Source organism: Ruditapes philippinarum, unplaced genomic scaffold (assembly GCF_026571515.1).
Source record: "Ruditapes philippinarum isolate M1 unplaced genomic scaffold, ASM2657151v2 ctg227_1_1_1_1, whole genome shotgun sequence".
Classification (NCBI taxonomy): Eukaryota; Metazoa; Mollusca; class Bivalvia; order Venerida; family Veneridae; genus Ruditapes; species Ruditapes philippinarum.
Window position 1 is genome coordinate 314,522 of NW_026863206.1, and position 23,829 is coordinate 338,350.

The 23,829-nt window shown below is 33.1% G+C and overlaps 1 protein-coding gene across 3 annotated transcripts; it reads left to right on the forward strand.

Moving 5' to 3' along the window:
- Positions 1 to 5,802: 5,802 nt before the first annotated feature.
- On the forward strand, positions 5,803 to 22,657 carry LOC132721479 (sodium-coupled monocarboxylate transporter 1-like). 3 transcript variants are annotated; one of them, XM_060705789.1, is made up of 16 exons: positions 5,803 to 6,386; positions 11,456 to 11,524; positions 13,043 to 13,094; positions 13,581 to 13,648; positions 14,121 to 14,201; positions 14,820 to 14,893; positions 15,375 to 15,515; positions 16,518 to 16,739; positions 17,192 to 17,307; positions 18,489 to 18,559; positions 18,971 to 19,057; positions 19,408 to 19,571; positions 21,026 to 21,126; positions 21,508 to 21,635; positions 22,124 to 22,226; positions 22,260 to 22,657. In XM_060705789.1, the coding sequence occupies exons 1-16, from the start codon at positions 6,042 to 6,044 to the stop codon at positions 22,388 to 22,390; spliced, it is 1,953 nt and encodes a 650-aa protein (XP_060561772.1). In that variant the 5' UTR covers positions 5,803 to 6,041; the 3' UTR covers positions 22,391 to 22,657. The 3 variants fall into 3 exon arrangements, with proteins under 3 accessions (XP_060561772.1, XP_060561770.1, XP_060561771.1); XM_060705787.1 differs by having other exon boundaries at positions 5,805 to 6,386; positions 22,124 to 22,654; XM_060705788.1 differs by lacking the exon at positions 5,803 to 6,386 and adding an exon at positions 8,524 to 9,007 and having other exon boundaries at positions 22,124 to 22,655.
- Positions 22,658 to 23,829: the final 1,172 nt, after the last annotated feature.

Consider the following 23,829-nt stretch of genomic DNA (forward strand, 5'->3'; position numbering starts at 1 on the left):
AAAGAACAATTAGTAAAATTTAGACAACAGAATAATAAAATCTCAACCACACTTAAAACAATTTCATGTAATTTTATTTTATTTTTATAGTTGATAATTAACAAAATTATTCAAGTAATGATACAATGAAGGATGCAGTTGTTGACAGACATGAAGCACTAATTAAGGAAATATTATTCTCTACAGTAAGGAATAGTTTTAAACCATATTCAACTACTTAAAATCAGATATATTCCATGACATTCCAAAATAATTTGTTTGATTCTACTGTCATGACATGTTTTGTGTTCTGCACTTTAATTTTTGCTCATTTAAATTTTTTTTGTCATTTTTGTTTGCTTTTTTTATTGTGAACTATGAAAGTGAGTCATCAAAAAAAAGCAATATAAATGTTTGTATTCAATTTTTCATTTCTCGACCAATCAAATTGCAATACTCAACTTGTAAAACGTTCAACTTTTACTTCTTGACCAATCAAGTTGCAATATTCAGGTTTTGAAATACAACTTTTATTTCTTGACCAATCAAATTGCAATATTCAGGTTTTGAAATACTACATTTAATTTTTATCAGTTATTGAATATATTGCTATATTCTGATGTTATGCATATGTATAAAGTACAGGTTTTATTGATTTAAATTCATTGATCAAAACTACATAATTGTGTATATGTAGACAAATCAGTATGGATAGAAATTTTTGTATTTCTTTGTAACACAGTTGATTTGTTTGGATGTTTGAAGTTGTTTAAGAATAATGCTGATTTGGGCTTCCATAGCACACTTGTTGTTAGTTGTTAACTTAGAGTTAATTACTCTTTATTCCTATTGGTTTGAAGGCATTGAAGCTGTCGCTGGTGACACAACAAATATCTATGATAATTTAAAAAACAGAATCTGTCCATAGGTAGTAGATGCCCCAACACTGTTTTTCTGACAGTTTTTGCTAAATCTCTGTATTAATATGGTGGTAAAAAATAAAAACAGTGTGAAATATAAGAATATATGTTGGGCATCTGTGGCTGAGTGGTTAAGGTCATTGACTTCAAACCACTTGCCCCTCACCGCTGAAGGTTCGAATCCCAACAGGGACTTTGGTTTTTTTCATGTGAGGAAGCTATCCCGAGCTAGCTTACGGAATGCCTGTGGTTCTACTCGGGTTCCCGTTCTTGCCTGAAATAATGCAGAGAAGGGCACCTGAGGTCTTCCTCCACCAGTACAGCTGGAATGTCACCATATGACGTATAATGTGTAGATGTTACGTAAAACCCAATTAAACAAAAAAAAACAAATATATATAAACAATGTTATAATGTAATTAAAATGTATGTTTTTGGCAGTAAGAGCTTTTATACCCTTTGATATACTTTAATGTCTCACATGATTTTCGTTTTTCGCTGTTGTTTCTTTGTGAGAATTTCTAAGAAAGGGAAGTAATTGTTTACAGTACTTGTTCTGTTACAGCTGTGGTTGCCTCCCTTTGGCAAATGACTGAAACAGTATTACATGTTTTATGATTAATATGCGAATAAATTCATGTCTTCCATTCAGATAAAGAGCTTAAAGCATGGTGTGAAAATCAAGATTGTATGAAGCTCTACCCTTCTCGGTCAATATCACTTTCAAAGGGCAATAAGTCCTGATATCGACCACATTAAAGGGCAATAACTGTGTTATCCTGTTGACAGAAGGGTAATTAATATGCAATATTATTGCAAGAAGAGTAATAAATGTAATGTTGTTGCAATAAAGGCACTTAACTGTAATTTTATGGAAAGAAGGGCAGTAACTGTGTAATACTGTTTAAGAAGGGAGATAAATATATAATGCCATATATAATGCCAGTGACAGAGAGATAATCACAGTATGATATTGTTGAGAAAAAAGGACAATACTTATGAAATTTTGTTAAAAGAAGGGCAATAACTCTGAAAGGTTTGTAAAAGAAGGGATAGAACTGTTATGATATTTTTAAAAAGGGCAATAACTGTATGGTGTTACTTTGTTAAATGGAGGGTAAAGACTTTGTAATACATGACTGTATTATTAAATGAAGTTTATGTAAGTTTTTTACTACATTATTTCAAGTATTACTTTTTTGATAGTATTTATGTTCAGATATCTTTAGCTGTGATCTCAATTTTATTTATATGCTTTAATTGATTAGCCTTAATATGCTTTAAACAAGGAGATATCTTTGATATAACCCACCGAAGTTAACAGTTGAAATTTTGTTTTCATTTAATGCATAGGGACGAAATGAAAAAGGAAATGTGTTAGTTTCGTGGTAAGATGAGGAATCTATATATATAGATATGTCTGAGATATATGTTTTATATTTCTCTAGATTTACATTCCAGTGAAAAATATAAATATATATCACATCTCAGAAAGATATAAATATATATCATCTTGTAACAGACCAGTATACTCTTATTAGATTAATAGTTTATTTATTTATAATTGTTAGAATGTTTTTATTTACAATATTTTCTACAATATTAAAAATATTATAGCTTTAATAATTGTTACTGATATTATTATAGAAATTTATTTGTGTTTTTACTTTTACTGTGATATTTTGTTACTATATACTAGATAAATTTTACATGATTTTTTTTCTTTTATATATTTTACATGTTTTTTATAATTTTCATTCTTGTTATTTGAATATTAATGACATTTTGTTTTTAAACTGTTTTATTATATATATTGGTGAAGGGAGCTAAATGTATATATGTAAAAGTTTTAGACTTTGTGTATAAGAGTTTATCAAGAATTTAATTGGGGCCAATAAATTTGATTTGTTAGGAGTTCTTTTCAAGACAAATACATTAAGTTATAATTGGCATAAAAACAAAACAGAAAAAAACAAACCAACCAAAATCATTAATTTAACTGGGTGGGTTAGTAAATACTTTTGTTACACTGTCATCTGATATTGACAGCTGTTTGGACCAATGTGATTGCAGCTATTTTTAGATTATTATAATTGAACCAATCAATAGATTCAACAGAACTGCTGTAATTATATCATCTGGACCAATCAAAATAGAGAATATATTAATTTGGTTAATAAATAGAATCAATTTAAAAGATACATAAATTGGGCATATAGATAAATTCAGTTGAGCCATACAGGCTAACATTATAAGTCTATGAATAGAAAATCAGGACCTATAAAAAGAGATAATCAGGATAAATGAAATGTTGTAGGGGCCAATTTAAACATGCTTAGGCAAATTAATATTTTTATTAAGACCAATAGAAGGATGATGGTTGGTTACAGGAAGTTTGAATGATGAATTATTTCAGAAGGCTGAATTAGTTTGTTTTTTTTATTTTAGTTGATTCAGTATTTACATAGTACAAAGATATTTTAATCATTTGACACATAATTATGATTTGTATTTTTGAAAGGCCTCAGTTTGATTTATTATTTTAACCTTAACAAGTTAAATGTGTGGAGTTTGATTGATTATTTAAAAAAAAGTGAGACCATTCATGCTGGAATTAATTGAGGAACAATTTTTTTGGTCTCCAAATGTTTTGGACTTTTGAGAGGATAGATTTGACAATTTAGGGAATAAAGTTGTTTTTAAAATGGCAAGAACATGTACATCAAAAAAATTAAGTGTGACCAATAAGCATGTTGCAGGATTTTTCAGTTTCATTCCATGTAAATTGCAGGCATATCATATGTCAAAACTCATTTATGTATTTGAAAACAAATTTAATCATTTTTATAATCATGGTTGTTTAACAGACAATTAATATGCACCATCATGAAGGATCATGTTTAAATTGATACAAAATTCAACGCTATTTATCCATTATGTTCCATTTTGTAAGGGGTGGTAATTTCAGAAACACTTTGGGACAGTTCAAGACATGTGCATTAAATTTTTATACCTGTTGACACGGTTTATTTTTCATTAAATACAGTAGGCTACTGTTTAAAAAAGATTGATAAAAATATTTCTTTTCAATGAAATTTAGATCACCAGTCATGAAATGTACACTGTATATAAATCACCAGTTTTCAAAATTTCATTATTTAAGAAAATCAGAGTGACCTCCCTTGAAAATTGCAAATGGGATAGACTTGACAAAGGGAAGTCACTGATAATTTAAGGTCTTTTATGTCAATGAGAGTTACTCCCCTTTTTTCAATATTTTCATATTTTGTACATTATGAAAAAAAGTTTGAATCATTCCTCACAATCAAGCTAAAATGTGTAAAATAAATCGCTTATCAATTTGAAAAAAAACGTTTTACCAAAATATCAATCAAAATGCAAATCATTTCATATTTGTTTTTGCTTGTTATCTTTTAGCAACTGTGTATCAACTATGTCATAAATTCAAACCCCATTAAATAGATGAGCAGCATGTTATAATATGTACACTTTGTGACGTTCTTTTAAAGAAGCTTGGAATACTTTTAAACATATGAAAATATTGTATAAAAATCTTTCTACATTTTATACTCATATACAATTTCAATGTAATATTTTTGCAAAATCACAGTTTAATTTTACATTTTTTTCTTTCTATACAGTAATTTTGATGTGTTAAGTTTGCCAATGGGTATGGAATAATAAAACATGTTTTTTTTATTTGTTTGTTATGTTTGGTATAGAGCACACAAGTATGTTGTTAAATGTAATAGATAATCGACCTCTCATAGTTCTTAGAATAAAAAAAAATGTATTTGTTAAATCTAGTTTGCCTTTTTGCTTCTTATATGCCCGAAATCAATCTAGCCGGCCTTGGCCAAAAATAAGTTTGGTCGAAAATAAGTTCGGTCGCATTGGTATGGCTCTTGTCTGCACGTGCGTCCGTCTGTCAGTCCGCCTACCGGTATTAAATATGAGAATTTCATACTTGATAGGGAGGATGGTCATGTCATGTTGGTGAAACTTATTGATTTTGAGATAAACAAGATAGGGAAGTTGCGATTCATCTGTGAAATTATTGTGTCAGTACACTTGTATAATGTTCCGGTCGTTCGCCTTTAATTTTGTTATGGCTTACATCAAATGGTGCGTAAGCTTAATTGTAAACTACATACCAAAAAGGGAAGAAAACGTTTCAAGTTGGTTTAACAGGAAATGATCACAGGTTTATCTTGCCGGGAAATTGTCACACAAAGATCACAGAAAAAAATGTATAACCCCAAAATGTTGGCAATCCGCTCACCCGTCTGTCCGTCCAGGCAAACATCAAAGCGTGTGTGAGCTTCATCTCTCTGGGTTATGTGGTACATGTAATTTAATTGGTTTATGTGAGAAAATGCTTAAACAAAAATCAAAGAAACCGCCTATAAACCCAAAATGTTGGTATGTATGTTCGTCCGTCCACCAGTCCGTTCGTTTGTTAGTTTATTCATATTTTCATAAAGCTTCCTATTCGGCGGAAAAATATATACTTATAGTGAGCAGACGACCTTTAAATTTCTTTAAGTACTTTTCTCATTTCTCCGCATGCAAATAATACATGTACATGTATATATAAACAAATAACCTGCATATTTGGCAGGTCATTCGCTCATTATACCACAGTTATTTACTCATTAGAATAATTGAGAGCATTTTAGCTTGCTGTGAAACATATTAAAAACGTCTACTTGTTCACAGTGCAGGTTCAAGGTTATTTAAACAGGGGTGACGGACCGTGACTCAAACTGTAGCGTTGAATACGACAAAAAACTTATTTTGTACTTTAAACGAGTTTAAAAGGTAACCTTCAAGTTGTAAATACAAATTTATGTATTGACAAATAATGCATGTAATATAAATATATATATAAAACAAGATTGTTTCTCTCATTGGATCATATATGATGCTGTGTGCAAATAAGTAGGAAATTATCAGACAAGAATCTTTACTATTTACCTATTCGTTGTTATTCGTTGAACAAATGGTCAAATGGTGGTTAAACATACAATTAAGTTTTGCAATTGTGGAAATACTTGCGATATATAATTGAATAATAAGATACCCTTTCGACGGGATTTCTAAAGTTTTATTATTCAAAAGATGGCGAAAGAGTTCAATACGTGGGACTGGGTTGTTTTCGGAGCACTACTCGGAATTTCAGCACTAATTGGTGTATATTATGCAGTAAAAAGCCATTACAACAAGACAGCCGATTCCACTGGAGAGTTTCTTATGGGAGGAAGAAAAATACCACTACTTCCGGCTTCAGTTAGCATACTGGTTTCGTTCATGTCTGCGATAACAATACTAGGGGCACCAGCCGAGATGTACACAGCGGGGACTATGTATTTCTTATATTTACTCGGACTTATTCTTGCGTGTGTGATTTCAGCGACCATTTTCGTTCCATTATTCTACCCATTGAAGCTTACTAGCAGTTTTCAGGTTTGTGACTTAAAAATATTGGCCTGTGAAGTGATAAACAATTAACGTTGGCCTGACTTGCTTTATAATGATCATTGGCCTTTAATATAATAGATATTGCCCTGTATAATCTTTAATACTTGCCTGTAATATAATAAATATTGCTTTGTATAATCTTTAATATTGGCCTATTGCCCCGAATAACCTTTAATATTGGCCTGATATATAATGAATATTGCCCCGAATAACCTTTAATATTGGCCTGATATATAATGAATATTGCCCTGAATAACCTTTAATATTGGCCTGTGATATAATTGATATCGCACTGTATACTCATAAATATTGGCCTCCAATATAATATAAATTGCTCACTATAACTTTTAATATTGGCCTGGAATATGATACATATTGGCTTCTGTAATCATGAATGTTTGTCTGTAAAAAGGAAACTTTGACCTGACAGTGTATTCTCATAAATATTCGGCTGTTTGACCATAAAGCATTGGTCCAATGAATAGAGGAGCTGACATTTCTGTGAATGTCTTTCTCTCTATGAACTTTTACATCATATTTGTCATTAGTTTAAAGCTATGCTTTATTGTCATTATTTGCTGATGCAGCTTTATTTTAAAGCGCTCTCATTCATTATTCACGGGGGAGGAACTGTTTCACGATGGATAGAGCTCTTATGTTAACTTGTCAGGAGTTTCCGTGATAACTGTCATGGAGTTCGTCGGAAAACGTTTTATATATATTCCAAAAACACTTGTCAAAATAGAAATTTTCATCTTTAGAAAGTGAGTTTTGGTTGACAAATTAAGCTTATTATGATTAATCTTGTCATACATCTTGTATTACGAGTAAAAACTAATTCATAAGCCATTTTTATCACCTCTTGTTTAAAATCGGGTAGTATTGAGAATGGTAATTAAAATTACCATTTTGGACGATTGTTTTGTAGTACATGCATATACAAACCTTTTCCGACGAACTCCGTGACAGTTATCACAAACACTCCTGACAAGTTATCACAAGAACTCCATCCCTCGTGTTACAGTTCCTCCCCCGTGTAATTTGTTAAATAAGATAAAAAAAACCGTGTTGTATTTAAGGGTAGTTTTGAGAAATTTTATGAAAATTACCATTTTTGACGAGTTTTTTGTAGTACATGCATATACAAACCTTTTCCGACGAACTCCGTGACAGTTATCACAAGATCTCTTGACAAGCAAATCGCTTATTTCCGGAACGTTATTCTTTCAAAATCTTGGGCATTAGATTATTTTCAATCACTCATCCTTTATCGCTATGTTTTAAAGTCCGGTTATAAACGGTTAAAGATTATTGAATACCGAAGATTCCGTGAGAAAAAAAAAAACGTTCCGGAAATAACCGATTTATTACGATTCTAGACGATGTCAGATTTTTTTTGAGCGGGAAAGCAGTATAGCAAGACTACCTTAAGCAGTAATTTACACCGATTCATGTATAAAAATGCCACTCAAAGGTAAATAAAACCCTCAATCACCAAATGTTAGTATGCCAGTTCGTTCGCCCGCTTCATCTTAGATTTCATTTTACTGTTTCTGCGGAAAAAAAGAAATGCATGTACCGAAAAGACGATCTATAGATTTTCTGCAAAAAAAATCTAAGATATTTGAGCCGCGTCACGACAAAACCAACATAATGGGTTTGCGACCAGCATGGATCCAGACCAGCCTGCGCATCCGCGCAGTCTGATCAGGATCCATGCTGTTCGCTTACAAACCCTATAGCAAGTAGAAAAACTGATAGCGAACAGCATGGATCCTGATCAGACTGCGCGGATGCGCAGGCTGGTCTGGATCCATGCTGGTCTCAAACCCATTATGTTGGTTTGTCGTGACGCGACTCATTTAATTATTCATCGGCAAAGATCTAGGATGTTATAAATGACGTAGATTGTGCGTCACCTATAATGTAGCGTCGAATACTGAAAAAAGCTTGTTTTGTACTTTAAAGGGTAACCTTCATATAATAAATTAATGTATTGACACGTAAATTATATAATAAATGCCTTTAAATCTCATAGGTTATCTGATTAGTTTTATATGCTTTGCGTCAATTAATTCGGAGTTGGGTTTGTTCTTTTTTCTTTTCTTTTTTTGTTCTTAACTTATTCACTGAATAGAAGACGGCCAAGTGATTATTCAATACAAGAAAGGCAGTAACGGGTACAAATAATTGTGACCATAAGTCGCACGTATAATAAGATGCCTTTTGGACGGAATTTCTAAAGTTTTATTATTCAAAAGATGACGGAATTGTTTAATACCTGGGACTGGGTTGTTTTTGGAGCAATGGTCGGAATTTCAGCATTAATTGGTGTATATTATGCTGTAAAAGGCCATTACAATAGAACAGCCGACTCCACTGGAGAGTTTCTTATGGGAGGAAGAAAATTACCACTACTTCCGGTGTCAGTCAGCATCCTGGTTTCTAATATGTCTGCGGTAACCATACTAGGGGCACCAGCCGAGATGTACACAGCTGGGACTATGTATTTCTTATATTTACTCGGACTTATTCTTGCGTGTGCGCTTTCTGCGGCCATTTTCGTTCCATTACTATATCCATTGAAGCTTACTAGCAGTTTTGAGGTATATTTTCATATCAATATTGGCCTGTATAATGATAAACATTGGCTTGTAGAAACATAAATATTGGCCTGTATAATGATAAACATTGGCTTGTAGAAACATAAATATTGGCCTGTATAATGATAAACATTGGCTTGTAGAAACATAAATATTGGTCTGTATAATTATAAACATTGGCTTGTAGAAACATAAATATTGGCCTGTATAATGATAAACATTTGCCTGTATCATCCACAGACGCTTGGGGGATAGTTCTTCCCCCGACATGATACGCCCTTGTAAACACTCTATAAAACATATGTCAATATTTTAACAAAAATTTGGACACCTATTATAACGATAAAACTGGGCTTCAAACAATTTTTTACACATATGAAAAAAAATTCCTCTTACCATCAAGTCTCAAATGATAAATTAATGGTTGTTTAACATGTAAATGGATCCAAATATTAATCATATATGTGCATAAATTAAATAAAGTTTCATATTTGTTAAGGTTCGGGTCATACTTAAGTTTCATCACATGAAGGTTTTGTCCAAAGTGTTGTTATGTCCAAAAATGAATCAAATCCATTCATTTATAACAAAGATTTGGACAATTTCATGAAAATCCAATAACTTGACTTTAAAGGTCATTAAAAGTTCAAGGCATTCCTGGCAGTTTTATGTTAAGTGGTGGTTTACCCAAAGGTAGATCAAATCGGTCTATTGATAGCATACTTATGGCTATTTTAGCAAAATTGCTGACCATGACGTGTTGGTTTGTGCAAACATCACATAAATCCGTCAATTAATAGAAAACGTAATGGCTAGTTTTAGAAAAAAAATAAATAAATTTACCCTAAAGGTCAAGGTCATGTGGCAGGTCAATGTCAAGTTCAGTTTGACTTGCATATAGATTTTTACATAAAGGTTCTTTTGTCCCAAGTCTGAATACAAAACTTGCAATAAAAACAAAATATTGGCCATTTTTAGCAAAATTCAATAATTTGAACTAACAGAATAAGATCATGTTTTTCCCAAGATTCAATCAAATCCGTCCAATAATATTATCATTATGGCAAATTTCCGCAAAATTTAACAACTTGACCTTCAGTTTCAAATTCATTAAAAGGTCAAGGTCAAACTGTAGCTTCTCAATATGATGGTTTTATGTTATTTTTTGTTTTGTTGAAAGTGTGAATCCAATCCCTCATTTGTTAAAAAATTATGGCCAATGTAAGGAAAATACAGTAATTTGATCTTCCAGTCAGTCATTTAAAATATAAGGTCAAGGTCAGTTAAAGGTATTGATTTTTAAAATGGTAGTTATGTTCGAGTATAAATGCAATACATCCATGAATAACAAAATCTATATCTAATTGTACAATTATAGCCGATTTCAGCAAAACTTAGCAATCAACCTTAAAGGTCAATATCATTTATAGGTCAAGGTCAAATTCCTTACCATATGGAGCTTTATATAACGAAGTAATTAAGTCTCTACCAAATGCGCAAGAAGACATCATTTTGTCAAGTTTCATTAATATTGTTTGAGTGGATAAAGAGTAGAAGTGTATACAGACAAACAGACTGACGGACCACCACTCCCCCACCCCGACACACACTTCCTTTTGTCATTTTCATTGTGCAGAGGTATAATTTGGTCGATTTTGACGTGTGACATTTGCTCTATTCAAATTTGACACAAAAGCGATGCTATCGGTCAAATGAACTGTAATTGCTTGAGTAGATGATCCCGATTACTTGCTGATTTGCATACGCACGTTCATGCGCATATCCTGACCTCGTTCACATATATAAAACCGGTTTTTGGACATCGTTATATGTAAAGCATGAACATGCATCTTGTTATTTTTTCATCTTCCCTTACGTGGCAAGTTCTTAACAAATGCAGTAAAAAGGCTTATTAAAAAAATATAGCTTACAATACCCTTTCCTCCGTGTTTAGTTACAATTTGATGTATACTCAACTGACTTCATTATATTTTATCCAGTGTATTTCAATATGGTTTAAGAGACCTTGATTTATTATAGCAAAGACATGCATGAAATGCGTGTGATTAAATACATGTATTTATTTATCAGAAAAGGATGCATAAATTGTAACTTGAACAAGATTTTTTTTGTCAAGGGAGACAAATAGTACAGCTAAACTGATAATAGTTCAAACACAGTTGTCTCCCTTCATAATACAAAGTGCTGATTATTTAGATAAATAAAAGTTTTTATTTATTTATCAGACGAGAATGCATAAAGGATAAATTGAACTGAGATTTTTTTATCAAGGGAGGCAAATAGTACAACTATAATGATAATAATTCAAACACAGTTGTCTCCCATACAATACAAAACACTACTTGTCATTGCACTCTATGATTTTTATATTCATTTTTAAGAAGACATTGATGTCATCAATCTGAAACATTTTTTCTCTTTTTTTTTCAGTATTTAGAAGGAAGGTTTAAATCGAAAGCAGCCAAGCTGACAGGTGCAATTATCATGGTAGTGCAACAGGTACTTACAACAATCACAACTTTTCGGTCCTTTCCGCCAACTTTCCGGTATGATTATTGATATTTGGCGAAGCGTTCCGAATAGGCACATTGTATGCTTTACAGTTGACGGAAATGTCCGCAAAATTCAGTGAATTCATTTGCTTGATCGACAGTATCAATCGGAACGTCTTCGGCTATTGTTCATGGCCTAATCGGGAGATTGACGGAATGAGCCGAAAAGTTGCGATTGTGACAATAATTGTGCTAAAATTGATAAATGTTAATCTACATCTCTGTTATCCCTCGCATGCTCTGCTGGTTGAACTGGAACGGTCCAGATGCACACCAATCTTTAGAATGAGATTTAGTCATTTATCTACTTGTATGCATCTTCTATTTGAAAGATCCTGTTGTATGTAATTGTACTCTCCGTCATTGCAAAATAAAAGTTTGTTTCTTCTTAGACATAAATAACTAAAGTAAGTCCAGTTTTGTCTGTTCGGTTTTATAGTATGTCCCAGTTTTGTGTGTGTGGTTTTATAGTATGTCCCAGTTTTTTGTGTGTGGTTTTATAGTATGTCCCAGTTTTGTGTTTGTGGTTTTATGGTATGTCCCAGTTTTGTGTGTGGGGTTTTATAGTATGTCCCAGTTTTGTGTGTGGGGTTTAATAGTATGTCCCAGTTTTGTCTGTGGGGTTTTATAGTATGTCCCAGTTTTGTGTGGGGGGTTTTATAGTATGTCCAAGTTTTGTGTGTGTGGTTTTATAGTATTTCCCAGTTTTGTGTGTGGGGTTTTTATAGTATGTCCCAGTTTTGTGTGTGTGGTTTTATAGTATGTCCCAGTTTTGTGTGTGTGGTTTTATAGTATGTCCCAGTTGTGTGTGTGTGGTTTTATAGTATGTCCCAGTTCTGTGTGTGTGGTTTGATAGTATGTCCCAGTTTTGTGTGTGGTGGTTTGATAGTATGTCCCAGTTTTGTGTGTGGGGTTTTATAGTATGTCCCAGTTTTGTGTGTGGGGTTTTATAGTATGTCCCAGTTTTTTGTGTGTGGTTTTATAGTATGTCCCAGTTTTGTGTGTGTGGTTTTATAGTATGTCCCAGTTTTGTGTGTGTGGTTTTATAGTATGTCCCAGTTTTGTGTGTGTGGTTTTATAGTATGTCCCAGTTTTGTGTGTGGGGTTTTATAGTATGTCCCAGTTTTGTGTGTGTGGTTTTATAGTATGTCCCTGTTTTGTGTGTGTGGTTTTATAGTATGTCCCAGTTGTGTGTGTGTGGTTTTATAGTATGTCCCAATTTTGTGTGTGGGGTTTTATAGTATGTCCCAATTTTGTGTGTGTGGTTTTATAGTATGTCCCACTTGTGTGTGTGTGGTTTTATAGTATGTCCCAATTTTGTGTGTGTGGTTTTATAGTATGTCCCAGTTTTGTTTGTTAGTTTTGTTTGTGAGTGTGTGTGTGTGTGTGTGTGTCTGTGTGCGTGCGTGCGTGCGTGCGTGTGTGTGTGTGTTTTAACTCAGCACCGTCTCTATTCATATTTCAGATTATGTACATGGGAATTGCAACATTTGCCCCTTCTACTGCCTTGGAGGCTGGTAAACTTTTGTTCAATTATTCATTTGTTTGTTTTTCATGAAACATTATTCACTCTACTTAGAATTAAAACAAATAGAAATAATTAAACAAGATGAAGTTGAGCGGCCTAGGCTGCTCACCTGCGAAAGACAGCAGTATGTCATAGTTAATGTTTACTGAACTTAAAGTTTATCTTGTTTTAATGAAAGTCCCCGCTATAACCATGTGTGGGTTAACAAGTGTTTGGCGCATATTAAAAGGCATAACATACAATTGGTTTCAAGAACATGTATACAACAATTAACTGTACATATTGATATCCCAAATTTCAAAACATTTTTCGAAGATTATATAGAATTGCCTAAATCTTCTGGTTAAATAATTAACTAATATGGCGCCCAACTGTCAGACCTAACACACAAGTTCCGGTTGGCCCGGAACCTTCCGTTCACTTCCGTCAACTCCCGTAACCAGTACCGTACGGTACTACAATTACTTTATTTCAGTTACAGGATTTCCAACTTGGGCAACAATTGTTACAGTAGGATGTGTGTCCACGTTTTATACGTTTCTCGTAAGTTATTTGCATATGTTCTACACTATTTGTGTATAACGTGTTGAAATTATCAACTTTGAAATACCCAAAATTGTAAGGAGCTCTCTATCTTTAAATATATTAATTCATTATATAAAACTATACAGTTCTTATTGTTTTGCAGCTTTTGCTTTGTCATTCGAGGTGGCCTGAGCGCCCTAATTTTGAAAAGAGTTGCAATCGGGGTGGCCTGAACGCTAACCTTTGCAATGTTACAGTCATGATGAGATGAACGCTTAAAGATTTGATGAAGTTTATCAGGGTGGTTTAGAAGCTGTAATTTTGAGTAATACGACATTCAGTGTAATTTGAGAGCTATCATTTTGAGTACGCTATTGCACATAGTTTCAATCAGTTTGACGTAAAAGCTGCAATTTCGGTGACGTAAGATCTTTAATAATAGTGTTACATTTTTTTGGATGTTTTGAAGTCTATAATTTTCTGAATTCAGGGTGGTATGAAAGCTGTGATATGGACGGACGTTTTTCAATCTACGATCATGGTGGCCGGACTGCTTGCAATTACAATACAAGTATTTAAGTCTATCTAAGATTTCTATATATTGTTTGATAACTATGTTTTCATTTAAACGCAAACTAATACATTACATGTATTTTCAATCTCTGACAATATCCAATATTAATTCGAAGGCCCATTATGCCTCAGAATTGCTTTTATTTTTTATTTCTCAAAAGCGTTTTTATTTTGGTGTACTTTTAATAATAGAATCCAAAAAGTAACTCATTGGCCGATTACCAGAACATTTTTTCTTCATCTGTTGCTTTTTAGCAATAAGTACAGTTATTGAGACTCTATATTTTGTATTGAAATCAAAATATTACTTTGTTTACATTTTGCTACTTTTATGACAAATTATTTCAAATCTTTAATCACTCTTTTTTTCCAGATAACAAACATTTATAACAGGTATAGTGTGCCTATATATAAATACTTTTTGAAGTATTTATTTTTCTTTGTTTTCTTTTGTTGGGCACTGCAAGAAAAACAATTATTTGGAGAAAAAAAGGCAAGGAAGTATCCCGTTTGCACACAAGTCATTGATCCAGACTTACATCAAATGGTACACAGAATTTTTGAAAGGGTTACTTAAACGTTCTTGAACTAAATAAAATGTTGTTTCATTTCACAGGGCATTATTAAGGTCGGTAGCTTTGGTGAAGTTTGGAAAATTAACGAAGATTGGAATAGAATCGACTTCTGGGAGTAAGAATATGTTATTACCATTATTTTTAACGATCATATAATATAATCATTCTCTTATTTAATTACAATCTGAAAATCAATGTTACGATTCTCGATAAATAACCTATTTAATTGCTATGGATTTTTGGACTCGCAAACTGAAAGCGAGGCTAGATGGAGTAAAATTGGTCTTTGAAATGATTTTTTTACACTGAAAATGAAAACGAGGCTGAATTGATAAGATCACATCAACAATGATTTTTATTTAAAGATCACAGTGCATTGTATAAGCTAAAAAGTATAAGTTACATTGTTTAAGATGTTATCGATATACAAAAATTTATTATACATTTTAAATATCCCATATAACATGTATAAATTTGTCTTGGCTAGGGGACTGCAGGGTTATATGTACATGTATATCATACAAATTCTCATTAAAATCAATTTAATGGTCTTACCTTTTGATGGTCTTACATTGAAATGGTCTTATATTTAATAGGGCAAACCCGGATCCGACTATTCGCCATTCAATCTGGTCTCTTGTTTTCGGCACAGCTGTCACGTGGACAGGTGCGTTCGGAGTGACCCAGGCCAGTGTCCAGCGATACTGCGCAGTTGAAACCTACAAAAAGGCCAAAATGTAAGTTAACACTTAGCACACTTTCACTCTCACGAATAAAAAAGTTTGCGGACAGATCGGTGCAATCGCAACTCTTCGGCCCTTTTCGTTTGTCTTCGGATAAGGACCTTGATCACAATAGTATTTCCAGTGTGGGTGCCATATATTTGTTCAGTAATTCTTATGAAGTAATACTGAAAAGTAAATTCTAAATAATATTCATTATAAATATCAAAATTTGAATAGATCGCAAGAACTGTTTGATAAATAATGGCGGAATTACAGTCAGTTACATTGTATTATACCACTATGTATATTTGGGCATTCCTTTTCGCTTTACTATTCCATCACTTCAGTACTGACCCGAGTACATTTGTATTCAATAATGACAGACGCCATATTGGTACTTTTTCATAGAATGACGTAACAGTGGGAAACACCCTCCCTCACGTGACACAAACCGGAAGAAGGAATTGATACCATTTACGTATATATGGTGGCTGATTTGGAACGCTTTTGTGCGTCGTGTTGGCGCTAGCGACATCAGAACAAAGCGCCAAACGGCGCGTTGTCGGACATTCGTCTTGTCGTCCAGTCGCTAACGATGTACGGCAAACGGCGCGTTGTTGTGCGGTGTGTTGTCGCGATGTCACATTGTCGCTTTGTTCAAATCGAAGGATTGGCATATAAGCCAAGTGACAGGGCGACATCGAACCGCACGACAACGCGCAATGTGCCGAATCAGCCACCATATTTATGAGCAATTTATCTTATTCTTAAACATGACATAGGCACCGGAGCAACCATTTTATATACCAGAATTTTACAAATCGACATTTCTGATTTTTCTTTTTTTTTTAATTTTAGAACAAAATGACGCCATGTTTAGGCTTGCGATCGCTGTCGACATCAGGCAAGGCCAACGTCACTGTATTGGCCTTCACAATGTCGTTTTTTTATTTATAACCAGTAATTTATTTATAAAGATCTGAACATAGATTAACATGACGTTTTTCATTTCAGATCCGTTCTTTTAAACATCCTTGGTTGTATCATATTGGTGGTGCTGGCCTCGCTAGCTGGGGTGGTCATGTTTGCATACTATGCCCAGTCCGGGTGCGACCCTCTGTCAGCCAAAGAGGTGGGCAACGCCAACCAGTTGATACCTTATTTTGTGATGGAGGTATTGGGATACCCTGGTCTCCCCGGTCTGTTTGTGTCATGTCTGTTTAGTGGAGCACTTAGGTATGACATTTACATCGTTAATCATCGGCAAATTTCCGTATAATTTTAAGATACGCTTGACAAAATTCTCAAATGGAAAAATGTCGCCTTTTTCGGCGAGTCTGAAATTTTTTATTCGTAATCGTATATAAATCTGTGCGAGAAGTTGAATCATGTGAATTAGACGTCTTAATTATAAAACACTGTAAAATGCATTTTGGCGGGGGAAATGGCGTGATTTTTAAATAATAATAACGACGACGACGACGACGACGACGATGATGATGATGATTATGATTATAATAATAATGATGATGATAATGATGATGATGATGATAACGATGATGATGATGATGCTGATGATGATTATAATGATGATTACAATAATAATGATGATGATGATGGTGGTGATGATGATGCTGCTGCTGATGAAGATGATGATGGTGATGATGACGACGTCATTTTACATTTAGCACGATGTCATCTTGCCTCAATGCCCTTGCTGCAGTTTGTTGGGAGGACATGCTCAAGCCTCTCATTGGCGAGAAAGTGACAGAATCTACAAAAACATGGATCACTAGAACTCTTGGTAAGTTCCTATTACATGATAAACTTTTTTCAATTACCTTAACAACAACTTCCTTGTTGTGGCAAAAAAAACAACAACAAAAAAACACCCCCCCCCCAATAAAAAACAACAACAAAACTAGCGCTACCTCTTTTTCTTGGAAGTCACTTCACCTTGCCTTTGAGGAGACGGAGCATCTGTAGGAGCGTGCCAATGTTACAGGAAAAAACAAAGACTATTTCTAAAAATGTTAAAATAATCAATTGATAAATAATATGATGGTGTCGGACGCAACTGGTATACTTTACGTATGATTTCAAAGTGGAACTAATATACATACAACATACAATGAAAATACAACTGCGTCGTTCATATTTTCAACTGGTCGTATCATTTTGTACAAATCATAATTTTCTTGGAATATAAATATCTCTTTTATATTGTTTTTTGGTAAATCACATTTTTAAGTTTATGATAAACTCTGAAACGTGTAAGTTATATAATTGATTTGAAATGAAATAAAAAAGAAGCAATATGAACTGCGTCGTATCCACAAAACTTCATACATAATCTAGCCCGCTTTGAGTTGCAAGTTCGCTATAATTTTTATATCATAAAATTGTTGTGCTAGCAACATATGTACCAAATGAACCAGAAAATTGTGGAGCGTATTTAATACATATATAGGGATAATGATACTTCAATATACATGATATAGTCTCTTATAATTCTATTGTAGAATGGTCATATGTACTTTTTATCAAATCTAATATGTTTTATGTATATTCGTATGCATATGAAAGAGACTGAAATAAACTAATAAACCTCTATATATCTGGTTTTTACTCATTTCAAACAAAAAGAATTATACACAAAAATATACATATTTCATTCAAAGATGGTTGCGTTTGTTTACAAATTTGTAGGATACGACGCAATCTTTATTCCCAGCTCTGCGCCTGCTCCAAAAATAATAAAACAGGGAACAAAAATAACCAATCAAGAGCAGGCAATATTATTACCCATATTTCTATGTACTTCCGGCAAAAGTTTTAAAAACCATCCCTTTTGAAGACAATCGTGTTACCGTTATGCTCACTTTGCGAGATGACCTTTGGGCCTGACCTGTTCTTCGAACTCTATACAAAATACATATTTGTTGAGAAATGTTAGTGTTTTTTTCTATTTAAACTTCTATATAGTGGCTGTGTTTGGAGGTGCAGGGATTGGTTTTGCTTTCATGGCACAGAACCTTGGCGGTACGGTTTTACAGGTTAGATGTTTTATGTCATTAACTTCATGATCAGTAAAATCCATTTCAAATATTAAATGTCAATATTTCCTATTATTGTTTGTTATTTTGTGCATATAAAACCCCCATTTTAATTTGTAACTATCGGGGGAAATGTATGGCATGTATTTATTATTTTAAAAGGCCATGAATTAAAAAAAATAACATACGGTCGTAGTATTCCTAATTTTACCTTTTTCGTTACGAAAATAAGGTTATTAATATAGATTTCATTTTTAGCAATACATGTATCTCTCTGTTTCGAAAAGTTCGTAAATGCACATGTCCGGCTAATACCGGAAGAATAACGGCAAATAGCCCATATATATTTACCGGAAGAAAAGGTGAAAACAAAGTTACGACGGTCGAAAACACGAAACAATATTATTTCAGGCTTCGATGAGTTTTACAGGAGCTGCTTCCGGTCCCCTTCTAGGTATTTTCCTGCTCGGAGGTTTGTTTCCACGTGCGAATGCGCCGGTATCTATTTGTTGTTGTTTTTATCTTTGTTCCTTTCTTTGAAAGTAGCAATATTAAATTTTGTTTTCAGAAGGCCATTTTGTGTCTTATTAAGAAAACATTCTTTTGCGCTTTGTAAAAATATATACCAATATATACGTACCCTTTTATGAGATTTTAAACCTCTAATAATTATAATACTAAATTTATATTGGGATTAGTCGGCCTTGGATATGTACTGGCAACTTATTTGATTTTACAAATAATCGAAAAGTTTATGGCGAAATAAAAACATGATACGGATCAGAGACTTTTATTACAGTTTGAATGTAACTCTCTGTATGGTTTAAAGAAGCCATTTTTATTATCAGGGCTGTGTCGTCGGTGGTGTTCTCGGTCTGGTGCTTGCACTGTGGGTCAGTATAGGTGCGTACAGCCTTCCGGGGAGAGGTTACGCGCTCGATTTTCCTACAGAGAATTGTTCTTTACCGGAAGTAGATAATAACGTCACAGCAAGTGCAACACCCGTGACACTGTATGTATTACAAAATGCAATTATGTAACTCTCTTTTTTCAAAACTTGCAATTTTGCCTTTTACCATAATTAATCTGTGCCTTGTCCTTCACTGTGCTACAGCCATGCATTTCTTACGTAAACAACAAAATAATGGCACTGTCCACTGTCGTAACGCTCTTGAAAAGAACTGACTTTCAGAATGCTCGTCTTTCAGGCAAATTTAATTATTGACAATTTAATTAATCAATAGAACTTTTAATTTCAATAATCTTTACTAGAGTTTTACTTTTTCTTGCAATATACTGGCATGCGAGCAGCTCCCGTACATAAGCAGTACCCGTATTTTTCATTTAAACGCTTGATTTTTACATGCATTCTTCAAAAATTCATTTTAAATCATGCAGATACATAAACGAGACAAAATCTAAGTGTCAGTTCGGCAGAACGTATAAAAAGTCTCATTTTAGATCACTTTCACCTGTGCGTTATCAAAATGTGACCTTGTTTTATCTGGGGGATTCCGTCCTTGCGCGCATGCGCAAACATACTTACACGTGAGGCATGTTAAAGGGTTTTCCACTTATACCACCTGTTTACAGATAAGAAAGCAATGTGATGAAAACTTGTTTAATTATCAGAATTTTGACCAATATTACTATATAAAATAATTTTATGGCTTTGATGCGTAAAATATCATGCATACAAGCATGCCATCGCATGTGAATGCGTTGGGGGTAACGGTACCGGGTAATAGATACACGCGTTTAGTCTACTTTCTACTTTCTATTTCCTGAATTACATCTATTCATCTCTTAGAAAATGGTCTGTTCAACAATTATAAATGAAAAATAGGTCCGATATAATAAAATTGTATAATTATAATAGGTTAAATTTTATGTACGGGAACTACATGTACTTCTCTTCATACAAAATAATTGATAATTTCGGTACCCCATATGAGGCCTCATAACTAAGGGTTATTCTATGTTTAGAACATGATGGAATTTCCATGATTTGTGTGACGAGCCGAATATTGATGTGTAACGTTCAAGTTTTGGTGAGTGAGTGTAATAAAAAATAATTTTTAAGTAACTACGATTTTTGTACGGGAACTGCTCGCATGCCAGTAAAGATGTTTTTAAAGTGATAAACCCACAATACAATTATAGTTAAACCCATAATACAATAATGATGAAAATTATAACACAATAATAGTTTAACCCATACAATAAAGGTAAAACCCACAGTGCAATAATGGTTAAATCTATATTACAATAAAAGTTAAAGTCCCCATACAATAATGCCATGAAATGATGGTTCAACCCGTAATACAATAATTATACTTAAACCCAAAATACAATAATGATTCTTTATACACATGTACTTAAAATAATTGATTATTTGAAAGTTTACTTTCTTTTTTGGTAATGTTTCTGTGAAATTTTTAAGCTTTCGTTTATTTCTGTTAACAGATCTGCAGTTCAACAATTCTACACTCTGTCATATCTGTGGTTTTCTTCCGTCGGAACATTGTCAACAATAATTATTGGCCTCCTTGTGAGCCTTATAACATGTAAGTTTACGTCATGATGAACGCTTGTCACGTGACTGACGTCATAAATATGACGACTTTAACATGTCCATAAGTTATTTTTGAAAGTTTGGCTGACGTCATAGATATAACGAATTTAACATGTTCATTTGTTGATACGTTATTTTCATCGGCGTGTCATGACTACGCTTGTAGCGTGTTTATTAATTGGCGCCAAACTTGAAAAAAAAATAATGACGCCATACTTTAAGCAAGCTAGATCTAGTATTTTTAGTGAACATGGATTAAAAAAAAATATAAATTAAATTAAAACGTTCGGTTAATTGGTCACGATTTATAATTTTGATGTTTTGATTTGATTAGCACTTGTCTTCACATGAGGTAATTTTATATCTATTACAGCGCCTTTCGTGGCAAAACATGAGGTTGATCCCATTTACCTGATTCCCGTATGCGACCGTCTGTGTTGCTGTTTTCCGGAATCCTGGAAACGGGTATTTAGATGCGGTTATGAATTCGAAAATCCTGAAGTAAGTATTGATGGGTGATTTACATGTACTACATTTTCAATTAATTGCATAAATTGGTATAAAGGTTTTTAAAAGGACTGAAGCTTTATAAAATAAACTCATTCAAACAAGGAGAATTGATCTAGATCATTTTTGAATGACTGAATGAATGAATGAATGAATGAATGAATGAATGAATAAATGAATAAATAAATAAATAAGCATGAATATGTGCAAAATTTCAGATCGTTTGCTCACAATGTTTTTCCGGAATATTCTTATTGTAAAAAAATGACCCAAAATTGAAAAGCGTTGCAACGCTTTTCACTCAAATCTGGCAAAGAATAGCACAAAATACAATTTGTTTTATTTCAATTACCTTTTTGTATATCTTTCTGTTTTAAGTGCCCCAGCTAATCTATGTAAAAAATCAAATTTGATGTGTTTTAGGCTTTAGAACCTCTGTTTAAAATGCTATCTTAAGCAACTCATTTGATTTAATTTTCCAGGAATATATCAAGGACAGTGATAATAATGGTGAAATTTTAGAGAAAAAGACATCACTTTCTGATTTGACTGTTTTAGAGTCTAAACAAAGCAGCAGCCAATCAAATCTCGGAATTACCAGTGACATGAGCCAATCAGATCGCGGGATTACCAATGGCGTGACAAGTTTAGCATATAGACAAAAGAAATCCGAATTTATCTATGACAACACCGTTTTTAAAGAGGACGAAAAGAACGGGTCTCAAACGTTATTTGTATCTAGTGTATAATAGTATATTCATGTGATGTAATGAAATTGTGTTTTAAAATGTGTAATACGTTTGTATGTTGGATATGATTAAACAGAAAAACCAGTATAATTACATTTATATATAAAGAAACAAAAAACGAGAAAAATGAACTTTCGTCCTCGGCAGATCTGTTTTGTCCCTGAAAATAGCGAGAATGTAATTATTTATTTGAAAATAGCTTGTTAACTTTACTGCAAGTAGTGTGGCTGTTACATGTTTATTCAATTTGCTTTGTTAAATTTACTAGAATTATCAATAAAAAAAATGAAATAAATATGGTTTTTTTTCCTTTCTCGGTTCAAAGGGAGATAACTTTTGTTAAAATTGGTTTTAAGTTGTGTTTTCTTTCTTGAGTTTCGTCCCTTGATATTAAACTCTAGTACTAATCTTTTTTTTCTGTTCACACTTCCATGGAGCTAAATGTTACACTTCTAACGCCCATATATTTTTTAACTGAGATAATATCGAGTATGCATAAATGTGTTGAATACAGTCAAACTTCGATCGCTCGAATTCGGAGGGCCTGTGAGATCGGTAGTTAGAGTCAACCGAGGTTGTAGGAGGTGAGAATAATACAAGCTGTGTTGTTGTGTTTGAGAGCCCATTTATGGATTGCTCCTCTCCAAAACCTCTTGATCATTGGGGTAAAGCAGTTATTTAAAATTGAAATTTTGTAAAATAAGATAAAACTGGTACAAAGTTTTTCATTCATTTTAAATGGTCTTGACTTTTTTGTCAGTTTAATGATGGAAACTTGCAGGAAATTCTATAAATACCAAGGTATAAAATGCCGTGTTGGTCACGGTAGAAGTCAAGTAACGTTTCTTATCTTGTGAATTGATAATGCCTGAACGAACAGATTGTAATGTTTGATTATTTATGATTATTTAAGATAAATTCCGTAAACTTTCGCCAGTTTCCGTTAATTATGTAAAGCATTTTCCGGACAACCTTTTTAATGAATAGTTGAAACATTTTTTAAACACTCACACCCACTTTCTGGAACTAACAAAGTAGAATTCGAACCTGACCTCCATGGTTGAGAGACTGACACAAAAAACAACTACCCCACCCGACCCTCAACTGTTGAAGTCTTGGATAGGAAAACCTGGATAATGTCAAATAATTTTATATTTACTTAACATTTTGCCAACTGGACACATCTTGCTTATAGACCGTTTATAACTGTTTACGTTAATTATTCGCGGAAAGTTGCAAAATTAAAGTATTTGACACGAAAAGTTGAAAATTATTTAAAATACATTTTTAAAAGACATTGAACTTGTGAAAGTACAAAATGTACTCCAAAATTTCAACTTTTATAATTCATGGTTAGTGGCAAATATTTCGAAAATCTACACATTTTATATAAAGCAAGGAATGTAATGAAATATTCCAAAATTTTACGTTTTACATGG

What these genes read in the sequence shown, in the direction of transcription:
- LOC132721479 (XM_060705787.1), top strand. Translation starts at nt 6,042, where the DNA reads ATGGCGAAAGAGTTCAATACGTGGGACTGGGTTGTTTTCGGAGCACTA. An exon ending in CTGTTTAGTGGAGCACTTAG is followed by an intron (nt 16,740 to 17,191) that starts GTATGACATTTA and finishes TTTTACATTTAG; the next exon opens with CACGATGTCATCTTGCCTCA. An exon ending in CCTTGTGAGCCTTATAACAT is followed by an intron (nt 21,127 to 21,507) that starts GTAAGTTTACGT and finishes TATCTATTACAG; the next exon opens with CGCCTTTCGTGGCAAAACAT.